The sequence below is a fragment of the Colias croceus genome, chromosome 20 (assembly GCF_905220415.1).
Source record: "Colias croceus chromosome 20, ilColCroc2.1".
In the NCBI taxonomy this organism is placed as follows: Eukaryota; Metazoa; Arthropoda; class Insecta; order Lepidoptera; family Pieridae; genus Colias; species Colias croceus.
In genome coordinates, this window is record NC_059556.1 from 9,005,179 (window position 1) to 9,021,431 (window position 16,253).

The 16,253-nt window shown below is 31.4% G+C and overlaps 1 protein-coding gene across 4 annotated transcripts in view; it reads left to right on the plus strand.

The window, feature by feature from the left end:
- The window catches only part of LOC123700722 (LIM domain only protein 7), a 143,321-nt gene that overhangs the window by 116,069 nt on the left and 10,999 nt on the right, over positions 1-16,253 (plus strand). For all 4 annotated transcript variants that reach the window (XM_045648037.1, XM_045648036.1, XM_045648035.1 and 1 more), the window contains exon 5: positions 16,096-16,228. In XM_045648037.1, the coding sequence (XP_045503993.1) occupies positions 16,096-16,228 (133 nt within the window). The remainder of the gene's footprint in view (positions 1-16,095; positions 16,229-16,253) is intronic.

Below are 16,253 nucleotides of genomic sequence, written 5' to 3' on the forward strand. Positions count from 1 at the left end.
GCATACTCTATCGCAAAAACGCATCTACACCTACCCTCAATCACACATATATACGCTCTCACACACGCATACACACACGCACACACACACACACACACTCACCTACATACGCATACACTAACACACATACACAAACACTCACATTATACACTAACTATATTAATTCATTTTAACCTTTCATCTCATCTATAAAATAATTTATAATATATCCATCTTTAATTATGATTAATTCTTTCTCATTTAATGTTCACGTTCATTGTTTATCTGATAGATTGTGATTGTTAATGCTTGGGGGCCTGGTGACCCGTAACACAAGTATTTTGTACTTATCGCGGGCACCAGTCTCTCACAAATGTTAGTATTAAGATATATAGATTAACAATGTATGTGTTGATTGTACATTTGTGATGAGAAAAATAAATAAAATATTTAATTAATTTAATAGTTTCACAACATAACAACGTAACAAATGACCGTCATCTATAACAATTACTTGCTGTTATGTCTCTGTATGGGATTATACTATTATGGGATTACCTGGGATTGGCTACGGATTATAACATCCTGATTGCACTACGTAATGCTTGGTACTATCTCATAGATCCCACCTTATTCTTTTAAATTTATAAAATCTTGTCCATTGTTTCTAAAGTTTGGGTTATGAATTATCTTTCTTATGATATGTACTTAAATATATAATAATTAACCATACAATTAAAATCATATTAATCATTATTTCTTTATTAAGATATTTTGTGCAAATAGTCTTTGTTCACTCGATCTCCAAAATATCCCAAAAAATCCTTCTTCATACCTTGCGATGCCTTGGGGAATCAGTCAAAATTTCTTGATAATATTAATTTGAAAAACATAGATGTACATATAGATGAATTCTTCATTATATGTGAACTAAATAGCATTAAAGTAAATGCTAACTCACCATCTAAGTCCTAAGATAACTGCAGTAGCTATCTGTCGCAACTTAATACCAAACTGACATTTGACTGTAATAACCGCCTGTGACGATTTCTGTTTGCAAATATACAATTTTGTAATTATATTAATTCGTGTAATCTAATTTAGCTGTCCGTATGTCATACATAACTGTATGAGATTAGACGTCTGAGCTTTAGGTGTTTCGTAATTGTCGTGGAATTAAAATAATTATTTTTGATTATTTTATTATTACCTTTATAAATGACTAGATTTCCGCCCGCGGCTTCGCCCGCGTTTTGAAAGAAAAACTCGCATGGTTCCCGTTGCCGTGGGATTTCCGGGATAAAACTTATCCTATATGTGTTAATCCAAGTACCCTCTATACGTGTGCTAAATTTCATTGTAATCGTTTCAGTAATATTTGCATGAAAGAGTAACAAACACACACACACACACACACACACACACACACACACACACACACACACACATCCTCACAAACTTTCGCATTTATAATATTAGTAGGATGTATTAAAATAATTGTGTAATTTCAGTTACGATATAGATAGTATATTCAGATACGATAGGTGTACTTACCTTAAAAATATTGCGTTACTAAGTCTGGATAATCGATGTTTTGTTAAATAAATGAAAAAAAAATAATACAATACCAATTCATTTCTTAATATAGATACCACTGAATCTCTTATTGTTAGAATTTGTCAAACACTAAAAATAAATAATTTTCATTAAGTAACAACTTAAATTCAACTCTACACCAGCAAAATAAGAATTAAAATTCCTCAAAACAAATTACCCATTAACAGGTGCATTATTATCTAAATGATAAACTATCTAGATCCGTTTCCTAGACAAAAGGTATCGTTAAACAGTCGTAATCGAGTAGAAAGTTGTAATGACCACGATTACCGGTCAATCTGTCCGTCTGTGAGAAATGCTTTACGAAAACCATCTGCTGTGAGGTGAAGGTATTTACTTTAATTCTAGTAACTTCCTGCCAAACCTTTTACCTTTAAACTAAATAAATAAAATGCACCTCTAGCTATTTTGTCCAAATCAAATTGGAAGTCGTAGTAGATGATATATCTAACCGGCAACCCTTATTTGCGGCCGGATTTAATTAGGCAACCATATATGATAATAAATAGAAAAAAATTAGCTTTAATTTGATATATGATTCATAAATGTACGTTATGAACGTAAAAATGAATCGAAATTATACCTGTTTGCACCAGGCTGCCAAGATGTTGCGGCCAGGTGAAAAGCGGCAACCGTGATTTTTTAGAATCTTTATATCATTTGCTGTGATGTAGACTACATTTTATTCAAAAAACAAGTAAACGAATTTTTTTCCCAAAAATCGATTAGAAAATTTTTAATTAAACATGCTTGCGGCCAAATTTTGACTGGCAACCTAGTCGATATATATTCTCCTAATTATAAATATACATAAAAAGAATGCGTCGGTGTACTAATAGGCGTAAATATATATAATTTTTAACAGCCGGCAACCCTTATTTGCGGCCGTATTTAATTAGGCAACCATATATGATAATAAATAGAAAAAAATTAGCTTTAATTTGATATATGATTCATAAATGTACGTTATGAACGTAAAAATGAATCGAAATCATACCTGTCTGCACCAGGCTGCCAAGATGTTGCGGCCAGGTGAAAAGCGGCAACCGTGATTTTTTTGAATCTTTATATCATTTGCCGTGATGTAGACTACATTTTATTCAAAAAAACAAGTGAACGAATTTTTTTCCCAAAAATCGATTAGAAAAATTTTAATTAAACATGCTTGCGGCCAAATTTTGACTGGCAACCTAGTCGATATATATTCTCCTAATTATAAATATACATAAAAATTCGGTTTTCAGCAAAAAACCGATGAGCGCACTAATCCTGCAGCCGGATCTTAGACTATTAGGAAAAAATATTGCCAAGGGCCAAGCCTATGTAGCTTTGAGTAGAGTTCAAAATTTCCAGGGTGTGGCTATCCTCTCGCTCCCGTATCCCCTCTTCTTTCACAGACTATCAACCCTTCCCTTTCCATCCCTAGTAAATGGCAGAACCGATTTTGATGTAAGCCATATCTAATTGTACCTATATGTACACGTCATATCCTGTAGTTTGATGCTCCATTTGGTTTATTTATCCCCACTGTCACCACTAAAAAGCCCTAAATGTAATAAACGGATGAACCGATTTCGATAAAATATGACTAATTGTATTTCACACGTTGCCCTTTCATATTTTGATATGCCGCTTGAGTATATTATTTGACCACATTATTCATTCCCACTTTTACCGCTGTAATCTAATAAATGGATAAACCGAATTGGATAAAAATATAACTAAGTGTACTTCACCCGTTATGCACTTTTATTTGATATGTCACTTGGGTATATTTGACAACATTCGTTTTTTTTCATTCCCACTTTTACCCATAAAAAGGTATAATAAATGGATGAACCGATTTTGATAAAATATGTCTAATTAAACTTTACACGTCATGCCCTTACATTTGATATGTCACTTGAGTATATTTTTGACAAATTCATTTTTGTATTACCACTTTTATACCTATATCAAATAAATGGATGAACCGATTTGTTACTGATAGGTCGTTCACTTTCATTTAATATATCACTTAGGTACTTATATTTGACAACTTTCGTTTTTTTCATTCCCACATTTACCCCTATAATAATATACCTAGGTTTAATAAATGGATGAACCGATTTTGATACACTTTATCTAAGAACCAGCGTCGGAAAATATGCTGCCTAACTAAAAAAACCGCATCTAATTCGGATTACCTGTTAGCGAGCTACGGTGGCACAAACAGACACACACACACAGAACACACACACAGACACACATAGCGGTCAAACACTTATCACCCATCTTTTTGCGTCGGGGGTTAAAAATATAATACGACATAATTTAAAGGACATTTTATGTATAAAATTTACCTAGAAGTAAGAATAATTCTAATTTGACCAACGCCCCCCCCCCCACCCTTGGGCACTTTCGATATGATCACTTGGACATTTACAGGAATAATAATTGTAACAGATAACTTACGTTTTATCGTACAGTGTATAGAATGCCTTAGCAAAATATGTTCGCCGTGAATACTTACATGGTCATAACTTTTTTATTTCTGAACCGATTGACATGAAATAAACACTAAATGTTAAATGAAGATTACCACAATATATTAGTGAAAACCGCATCTTAATCGGATAAGCCGTTTCTGAGATTAGCGTGCACGAACATACAGACAAACAGACAAACCGACAAACAGACAAAAATTTTTTTAACTACAGTTTTGGTTTTGGGATCGATTTAATAATAGCACCTGCTAATTTTTTTTTATATATTTTGATTGTACAGACACGACTTTTCTAGAATTTTATTATATGTATTGATTAATTATTATGCTACAAAATCCAAAATGTCACATTACAATACAAAAACCATATAAACTTAGAATACCTAACGACTTCCTGAGTTAATGAATTATGAAACAAAAAACAAAACTGCTCTGCTTCATCTGAATTTGTTTTACGTAATATAAGCTGTACATAAATTAATTATAATAATAGATTGATATACATAATTAATTATTATAATATATAAATTAAAGTGGAACGATTTGTATTTTTATATGTAAGGAATAAACTCAAAAACTACTCTTCTAAAAAATTGTTTTACCATTTACCTATAGCATTTTTACCGAGTACCTACCTACCTATAAGTACTATATTTTCGGGAAAACCCATGGGAAGTGATTGCAAGGGACTAGTTAATTATTCCAATATATACATACAGTGAAAGTGTCATGTCTGTTTGTGTAATTAGCGAATATAATCGGTAGAAAGCTCGCCGGGGGGCGGGAAGTGTCCGTCATACGAACTGTGATTAGGAAGTCGGGGGTGTTACACGCAATCCCAGTCCCATAGTTGATACTATTACCATACACACATACAAACATACAAAATATATTGCATTCAAGCATTATGTAAAGATAAGACTGTTTCAGTCGTTTAATTAAGAGCCTAGCATTTTTATTAAATAACCCCTTTAAATTAATGGTCCGAATGATAATAATTTCTGATGCTTAATAATATGATCACGACTGCGTCTATTTCTATCAACTTTTACCTTTAAAGTTTTCGATTGAAAAAGGTTGCACTCAAATCGGCTTTTTCATCAGACTTTCTAGCCTGTGCATTTTTATGCAAATTGTTACAATAATTATTGATGATAATAAAAATGTAGACGTTGTCTCTACAAAAAAAAAAAAAACATTTATATAATATGTAGGTGCATAGAGATGCATGCTATTTAACTGTATTATTGGTATAATAACTAGTCCGAAACGTTAAATCTAAATAACCAGAATACTCCATAAAGTAAAAAAAAATCATTTTAAAATTGTTAAAACGAAAACACCAAGAAATGTAAAATGCATTTGCCCCTAATCCACTTTACAATTTTTACCTTATTAGTACCGACATACACGAGCAAAACCATTCGCTATATATAGTCAAACAATGCTTTATAAATAATTTATCAATCAGGAAGCGATATCTAGGCGATTTAATAGCGTTGCATCGCATTTCTTATGTAATAGCTGTGTGCTACAATCCTTATGTTAAACACATTAAATTTGTACACGGTTTAGAGTTTGAACTTAAGCGATAATTTTTTTTATTATAATTTATCTTGCTATTCGGTATTAAGTTCAGATGTGACGTAGTACGATATTACTATATTTTATTAGAATTTTAATATTCAAATACAAAATGTGATGTTTCTAATTTTAATAAATGTATGTGCGTATTATCAGTTCATGAATGTATAATATCTGCCAAAATATATGAATAATGATTATAAAATATCTGGTTACGACGGATTATTTTTTCGAACTCAAAATTGTTTAATATTAATGAAAGGCTTAAAAATGACAATTTCATTTACCTATAATTGTATATTGATACGTAATATTGACATATTTTTGAATAATCGCTACCGCTTATGTCTTACCGCCTTACAATTAAGCCCCCACAGTCGGTCGGTAGTCGCTCAAATTACGCCCCATTAGATAAGAGCCAGAGATTTATCTGGTAATTATACAATTTCTTATTTTAACTCCACTTATAATGATCACTTAACTTGTGAAGAGAGAGCGTGCAAACAGACAAACATGCAAAAATAATTTTTTTAATTTCGCGTTGGTTCATATTAGCGTGGGATTAGTGTGGATCTCATTAATTGTAATATTAATTATAAAATTGTACTATTTCATTTCATATTTTAAATTATTTAATTAAGATACCTATTATATAAATCATATTTCATTATATACTATTACTAATTACTAATATTATATAAAGCTGAAGAGTTTGTTTGCATGTTTGAACGCGCTAATCTCAGGAACTACGGATCCGATTTAAAAAACTCTTTCACTGTTAGATAGTCCATTTATCGAGGAAGACTATATGTATATCATCACGCTAAGACCAATAGGAACGGAGAAATGTGGGTAAAAACTAAAACCGCGGGGCACAGCTATAGTAGGTATAATAAAATTAATCTATACCAATTAGATTTTATCTACCAGACATAATATGAAAGATATTTTCTAAACAAACATTACGTAATTAATTAACTAAAACAGCATTTCTCACGTGATAAGAGCATCCAGGAAACGCCGGGAGGAAGTCTTAACTAGCGCAATCTTAGTGTTCAATCGAGACTTGCATCGATAGTGTAAACATGATAATTTAATCAACTTACAATATAGCGTACTAATTGATATACTAGTTGTATACTGTGACTTTGTAAGTCCCGAGAATAATAATCCTACTGTCTTAATATTTTTATTTTTATAATACAAACTTACATTATCTATCTTTATATATGTACATGAAATGATCTCAATGCTTGGGTAATAAAAGTTACCACTATCCAAATTATAAAGATTCTGTTACAATAACTTATTATAAAACCGAATACAATTCCAAATAGAAATTGTAAACATATTTTAGTAATATCGATAAACATGTCTATATTGTAGATACACGTTAAACTCAATATCATAAATATTTAATGGAGACAGTCACGCGAACCAATTTTCCTTACCGATAGCCAATTATTATCATTTACCGACAATCATAGTTAACTATTATATATTTTTTATATAACTTAAACCTCACAAATTATACATTCGCGCTTTTTACAGGACATATCCTACTTAATAAATGCGAAAGTTTGTGAGGATATGTGTGTGTGTGTTTGTTACTCTTTCACGCAAATACTACTGAACCGATTGCAATGAAATTTAGCACACATATAGAGGGTAACTTGGAATAACAGATAGGATAGGTCCCGTAAATCCCACGGGAACGGGAACTATGCGGGTTTTCCTTTGAAAACGCTGGCGAAGCCGCGGGCGGAAATCTAGTTGTTTAATGTTTATATTTTCCAGTATTTCTCAAAGTATCATAGGCATTAAATAAATAAATTACTTACTGTTACATATAATTACACAAAACAATTTGTTTGCATTTTTATTACGAACTGTTTATTTTTGTTTACATCTATTAAAGGTTACAGAAGTTAAATAAACTATGACTTAGTTCTATTGATAAATATTTACTTCATTATTAATTAGCGAGGAAAATTTACAAAGATACCTACCTAATCTAAGAAGGAAGAAAATCACTGTTGATACAATGTAATAGACCCTCATTAATCGGGCATATATCGGGCATACTTTGTTTTCATGTAGGTAACTTGATTTCGTATTTACCAGTCATCATAATTTTTCAGAAAAGTTTCGTAAAACAAACCGTTTGGTTGTTCAGATAAAAAACCCAGTAATAGACTCTTTTATGTTGTTATACTGTAGAAAAATTACTATTCGTTAATTCTTGTAAAATAATAATGAATAAAAAGTTCGAAAAATTGAGTTTTATATAGACTTAGGTATAAATAGATGCACTAGTGACTAGATGAATTTATTGTTTTAAGAAACTAGTAAATGCCACAAATCACTAGTCTAAGGTACAATTATTTATCGATTTCAGATAGTTGGAAACTCGTAACCATATATTGAATATTAGGAAAAAACTATTAGAACAAAAGACATAGAAAATCTAGGGTAATTATGCTAAATGTTGCAACCGTAGCAATCTAAACGCGCTTATTTTATTTCTCACATTGCATTTTAAGTACTGCCTTATATAATGACTGTCAGTATGATTGCACTAATCACGTCATGGCCTGTTTTCTTAACACCTCGTGATGAATAATGATACCTATATACTTACTGCGAATGATATAGATCATATTATTATTAACATAATGGTCAGAAGAAAATGACCTCTGATGAATAATGTTTATATTTCGTTTATATGCATGAAATTTTAAATGTTCCATTTGAAATACGTGAGGAGACAGCCTGCAAAAGTATAATGACATCATAGTTTCGCGCCAACATCTGTTATGACAATACTAGCTTACCGCCTGCGGCTCGCCCGCTTTGTCTAAAATCTTCCTCTTGAATCACTATCTATCAAAAAAACCGCATCAAAATCCGTTGCGTAGTTTTAAATATTTAAGCATACAAAGGGACATAGATAGGGACAGAGAAATGACTTTGTTTTATACTACATAATATGTAGTGATAATTCAGGAAACAAAAATGGATTTAGATGTTTTGTAGCAATAATAAATATGGTCCCTTCAAATAAGGTAGTATAAAGTAGGTATGTGTAGCTTATTCAGATGATTAAAACATAACAGACTGTCTTAACACTTAAACTACATACCATATTTACTTTAGTAGATTAATACGGCAATATGTGATTTTAAACCTGTCACCTTCAAATGTCATCAACAAGTCACACAGCTCCGAAGGTCGAGTGACTCAGTCGATTTTATTCTACACTTAATTATCTTTTACTTACTATAAATAAATAAAATACTGGTATAGCAGGATCTTGCCAGATGTGATGTAATTCGACATTCTTTTAAATGCATTAGTCTGATAAATTAGTTCGCAAAGTTCATAAAAAGTAAAAAGTAAAAAAGACAGAGAAAATGTGACTCATCCAAGTTATATACTAAATCATGTTTGGTTTGAATGTCATTGCTCTTTTATGTTGACTTTTAACTTCACTTAAATGCTATAAAAAGGACCATTTATATTCTTTTACAGGTTACATGGCATGTAGTATTTTACTCTATTCTATTGCATTTTTAGAACAAATTGAATCTTACCTTAGTTTCTAGCCTCACTTCTGAAACTACACGTTTTTAGAACTCGCTAGTTAAACATTACAAACTTAAAATAAAGGGAAAATATCCATTGAACATAATAATTAATAGCTAAAGATACAAATTAGTGAAAAAACACATCAGATAAACATCAAGATGATCATTATTTACATATAAATAAGGTATATAAAGTTAAAAAGCCTACTTAGTACTCCCACACAGCATGAAACCCACTCAAAGCCGCGAGGACATACAGCCTTATAAAAAGCAAGGAACCTAACTGGTATACCTAAAGTTGGAAATTTTGAAAAAACTTCATTTTGGCGGCAAGAGATGAAACATGTGCCAATCGATAGTACATCAAAATACAAATAGGAAATACTCTTTGGTAAAATGTCGTAATTGATACGGTTTCGGAATAAATAAGGGTTAAAAAAAAATTTTTTTTTTTTCAGTTTTTTGAATTATTTGTTACTTCTTACACTTAAAGGTTAAAACAAAGCATATAAAACTTCTAATTTGTAAAAAAAGGGTTATAAAATGTTGCATTACTATCTAAACCAAAGTAATAAACCAACTTTGGGCTAGGGATACGCACGTGCGGTGCGTCACTTATTACAAATTAGAAGTTGTATATGCTTTGTCTTAACGTTTTATGTGTAATAAGTAACAAATAATTCAAAAAACTAAAAAGAAAATTTTTTTTTTAAACTCTTATTTATTCCGAAACCGTATCAATTACGACATTTTACCAAAGAGTATTTCCTATTTGTATTTTGATGTACTATCGATTGGCACATGTTTCATCTCTTGCCGCCAAAATGACTTTTTTTTTTATCGCAAATTGGTAGGTATACCAGGCTTCATACTAAAATGTCCCATGCTCTTTGTTGACGTCAATACGTAAAGATATTTTAGGTATAAAGATAATGTAGCTCGTAAAGTCCATACTTTAGTGTTTATTTTAATTGCTAAGTCGTTGTTTTATTGTTGCATACAGTTAACATGTCCAAATTTGTAAATTACAAATTTAGTTGGAGGCCAAAGCACCAAAGTTTACATGAAAACATCAAAACAATGTGATGTACAATGAGATTATTATCAGGCTATACAATGATTGTTCTGTGATTTATTTTTATTTGTCGTAAGATTAGAAACGATTTTACTAACTTTTAATGTAAACATTATAAAAGTTTTTTAATATAAGTACCTTACCTAGCCTTAAATAATTTTATTAAAATTTTGAGAGCAAGGAATATACCTCCAGGGAGCTTAAATTTACATAAATAGGTATATTAAATGCAATTCGCTTTGGAACCCTCACTTCGTCAGAAAACTTATTTATATAAGTTTTTTACGATATTATTATCGTCTACTCTTAAACTCCTCAAGAACAAAATTTTCCATACAACCATACTCTAAACCTCAAGCCAACCGTCAGCAAAACAAGTCTAACAGTACAAACAAGTAGCGCCAGCAAAAAAAGGCAATAGATTTTCACGATTCTCATGGAATTTCTAGCGATCCCATGCAGTTAGCAGTTAGAGTAAGGCTCGCGCCAAAAAAGCAGTGCATCACTTCCTGCCTCGCTGGTTACCAAATATGTAGTGCTGTTGGAAAGCCTGGCTTTGTGCAGATCTCGTTGTTAGCAGTTGGATACGGTTTTAATGGTAATAAATTAATGTGTGAGAAGCCTAATCATTTTAAAAAAGCTTTATGTAAAAAAAATATTTAGCAGATTTTTAATAGCATTGGCTGAGATGCACTTTATTTCCTTCAATCTTTTTGCCGTTCAAGATTTTCGGAACAAGTACAGAAAAAAACATGTTTTAAAGGGTGAATAAATATATATAATTTATGCCTTGTATTTTAGTAAAGTACGCACTTTAATAAAATCATTAATTTATTATCACTAAAAACTCGTGTGTGAAAGCCCAAAGGGACTCGTCAAGCCAGATGAGCGATGTCTTTGGCCTATCCTAGCTGTTAGAGCCTTACATACTTCCAAGTGATTGATAAACGAATTATATTCTCATTGTTGTACACACAGAATTCTATAAATATTATTATTTTTTTTTTTTTGATAATATATTATGGATTTAAAGACTGACAGACCAATATTATGTTTCATCATGGAATCACGGATATCTTTTAGCTTATGCTTGTTATCACGTAAGCATATTATCAATGAGGTTAATAGTATAATTAATTAATTGCGTTTCAAATCTGTAACATATCAATGTCTTTTTAAATTTAATCAAGAACCTTTGAAGTTCATAACGCAGTCAATCATATTATGTAATTTTTTTTTTAATTCTCAAGGTTTTCGCTGAATAAAAAGATTCTTCTATTACGTAAACATAAAGTATAACTACCAACATTAATTAATGAACGGTCATCACCAGTCATCACGCTCAATAAACTATAATTTATACACCATCTATGTAAAGCAATATTTTCCCATCAAGTGACAGACAATACAGTTTTCCCGCTCAAAATTCTCACAGTGCCAACATTGCGACACAAAAGGACAAACGATTGTCTAATGTTGTTACTTGTTAGCCATTGTCATGTCGTGCAAAAATCCACGAATAAACACATACTTGGTCGTGTGGACGTAATACTAGAGAAATCTACGAGTTTTCGTTCAAGTGCGACGTGACTTGATGACGTCGTTACGTGAAAAAATTAGGTTTTGGCTATACAAGGAACGCTGCTACTAATGTGCTATTTAATTCTTCAACTATAAATACGCTTTAAAATGAAGTCTTGTAGTATAAACGAGTCGTCGTAATACAAGCTTAAAGCTTTTAACTAAATAAATAAATAAAACGAATGAAAAAAAGTAAGTTAAGTAACCTAAGTTTAGTAAGTTTGTACTTATCAAATCGTCTGTGTTGCTGCTTTCCGAATCGGTGGTAAATAGTAAAACTATGTTTTGACGATTCAAAAGTGCTGGTAGAAGTATTATTGAATACAAACAATTTTAAGCTTGAATTTATCAAAATTAAGGTTACAAGTTATTAGGCATATAATGGGACCATTTGATTAATGTTTGTTTTGATTTTTTTGGTTATGTTTTACTGCTTCATTGCATACAGGAAACATGGTATATTATATAACAGTACCTTATCTACTTTATATAACGTTCTCAAAAGTATTACGAGATATACCACATGGTATAATTCTACTGGGATGCTATTGTCACTACTATTGCTTAGTATAACGTGAAAGTTTGTTTTATTGTCTAGTCACGAACGGCTCAACGGGTTCGGATAACATTTTGATAACTGATAAGTAACATCATACGTCTTTAAATAATTAATTAAATAAATAAATAACATGAAGTTCTAGTTTAATGAATAACCAGTGTCCCCCTGTGCCTCACTAAAATAGGTCCTATTTCAATACCAAAAAGGGATCATTTTCTTATAAAGGAGCTTAGGTATATTTGTAAAGGAGCCTAGTTATTCCACACTAGCTGAGCCCCGCGGTTTTACCCTCGTTGTTCCGCTCCTGTTGGCTCCTGGTGTGATGACATATAGCCTATAGCCTTCTTCGATAAATGGGCTATCTAACACCGAAAGAATTTTTCAAATCTGACCAGTAGTTCCTGAGATTAGTGCGTTCAAACAAACAAACTCTTAAGCTTTATAATATCAGTATAGATTTTTTTTTCTAATTCAATCTATGAAAATCGCTGTTTTGGTTTAAGCGTCAAAGCGTAACAGACAGACAGATAAACAGATTCTCGCATTAAAACATTTAGGTATACCTACGTATGGAGATTTTACAAGTCATTGCCACTGGAATAATGTCATTTTGAAGTGCTACTTGCACGTATTTAATAACATAATAAGTTTTATGAAATAGCGGTATAAAAGCTTACGAAACAACTATTTTGCGGTGTGTTTCTGCCATTTGAGCTCACCGCAAACAGTGTGAAGAAATTACACTTTCTGTGACATGTTATATTTATAACTTTATTACCTACTTACTTGCTTACCGCGGTTTCGTTTGCGTGGTGGTAAAGTACAAAATTTTGACTAGGTAAATGGGTTCAGTTTTTTTGAAGATGACTTGCACATACACATGAATACAATACGAAAGAATACATCTACAATAACTTTAGATTTGTAATAACTCTTGTACCTAGTCTGCCTGTGGCTTTACTCGTGTGCAATTTATTGAATAACCTTTAAACATAAATCATACAGATATTAGTCATTTATTTAACCTTATTTATGAATTACTAGCGGTCCGCCCCGGCTTCGCCCGTGGTACATATTTCGCAATAAAAAGTAGCCTATGTCCTTTCTCGGGTAACAAAATATCTCCATACCAAATTTCATGCAAATTGGTTCAGTGGTTTAGGCGTGATTGAGTAACAGACAGACAGACAGACAGAGTTACTTTCGCATTTATAATATTAGTATGGATTGATAAAACAACTGTTATCGAACAAAAAACGATTATTCTTGACCATAAACATTTAACTCTCACCCAGTCAAAATACATCTACATCCATTCAACACTATCTATTAAAGCGAAACATTCACAGACAAATGAAATTCCCTAAACTATATCCTTTACAATATCTACAAAGTTTTTCGCACGACGCTTCCTACGAAGCACCAAATTGATCCGTGATGTGGCTCACGCTCGAGCTCTCGTGATCAAGGTTCGATTCCTGTACAAATTGCGTACACGTTTCTTGTGTTCCCATCAGATCCTTACACTAAGTTTTACCCGTGGATCTGTTTCTGTGTTGGAAAATAATATGAACATTTTTGAGATTGTTTTACTTATGATGTATATAGATAGATATATAAATAAACTTCAAAATTCGTCAAATTCATATATTATGTATAGTTATAATTTTTTTTATATGGAGGGACCTACTTAAATTAATTATTGTAAATAATAAGAAAAAACTAATTAGTAGGTATAAGTGTAGGTAGATCAAAAAGTTTGGCCTAAGGGATTCATCTTTACATCCAGATAAGGTCAAAGTAAGATGAAGTATCAACCCACCACAACCCACACACATCTATGAAATCTTAATAGCATCACTTATCGCATATGCGTGACAATAAAATCCGTTAAAAATAATTACAAAATAATAAATGTCCAAACCATTAGAAAGGGTTATTCGAAATTATCGCGTTAAATGATGTAACTTAAATGATACTAAATTATAGTCTAAGTATAGGCTAAGTTCACGTATGCATAGGTCAAGCCAGTCACGATATAACTTTAATGGACAAAGCATTGCGACTTTTTAACATGCCACGTGTTATTATGTAAGCAATTGTTTAAAACGATTTCTTTAAATGTTCATATGTTAATATCTTTTATGAAAGGATTAGAACATGTGTTTCTACGTGAACTTTATTTTACAACGCGGTATTCCGTGTATACCTTTTGGTATAACTAAATAATTAAAACATCTGCTTGAAAATACATAATTTTAAATATATTTACCAGGTCTAAACTTCACGAAGAAAGTTATGGAAAGGTATTGCGTGCAAATAACATAGTTGATTAAATGTTATTTTAATTATAATCTATTCATTAAATAAGTCAATTAAGCATGACCGTGTTTATTTATTACAGAAGATATTCTAACCAGAGAGAATAAACAAACTTTAAACATTATTAGAATTATTTCACATTACATCACCAAAATAAACAAATATAAAAAACAATAGAAAGCACACAAGCCACACTGAATAATTACAACAACAAAAATCGTGATCCAAGCAAACAGTCACATACATCAAATTCATAATTCGTGTAGTAAAGAAAAGTGAAAACACCGTATACTTTCGCTGTACCACTTTTGGACATTTGAATAGAAAGCTCATCCCAAATTGCGCACATTACTGGTACATCCAGTTTTGGTTGCGTAATTTTCAAACATTATGCATATAGTCCAATGTCAGTGTACACCTGTCTTGTGTTTTGTTTACCTTGTAAGTTCAGTACTGATTTAATTATCGATTTATTACTGTCAGTGTTTGTGGTAGGTACCTATTTAATTTGTAGATACATGCATGTTTATATAATAGTTTCATGTATTGCTCGTCGTAAAATGACCAAAAACGACACAGGATGTTTGCTATGGTTATGTATACCTAAATTATAATTTTATAGCTTTGTACAATTAAAAAAAATATTAGAACATTTTATTACAAAAAATATTGATGGGTTTTTTTTTAAAAAGATGCCTACCTTTTTTATTTATCTTTTCGAATATTATTTCAACATACAAATGTTACGTTAACTTCCTCATATTGACACAATGACACATATAACTCATACAATTATTATCAATAAAAATCAAGAGATGACTAATAAGTAAATATTAGCAGACAAACTCATGATTACGTGATAATAGTCACCGGCTAATTTTAAACACACACATGAACTTGAAATAGTAAAACGATTGGTCATTGTTGTAAATAAATTTATATTATACTAATTTCAATGTTTGGAGAAGTTTCATGTTTGTGTGCGTTTACAATAGATTCTTATGCACGTTTATTTACGTAACTTCTACACAGAATGATAGGTAAATACAGTACGAAAAAGCCTTCATAAAAATATTTTTTTATTGATTACTTTATAACCTTAGTATTGGACAAACATACAGTCATTTAATAAATATGTCTATGCTAAGAACTACTGTTTCAAAATTCAGCTTCTGCAGAAAATAATCAACAAGAAAGTTATTTATATTTTCAAGTAACTAGTGAATTTGAACATATTCGAAAAACTTTTTGCATTAAAAAATAAACCTTATTGCACCAGTATTTAAAGTTCGTCTTTTTGTTCCAGAGCTGGCCGTAGACGGCGAAACCCGCTCGCGTTATACCCTGAGGACGATGCCCACGATCTGAGTGATCTCGGGATCGGCACCTCCAGCACTAAGAGCAGCCTCAGTGAGGACTGTGATACGCACAGCTTAGCTGTAAGTATAGTTACTATTTTACAGA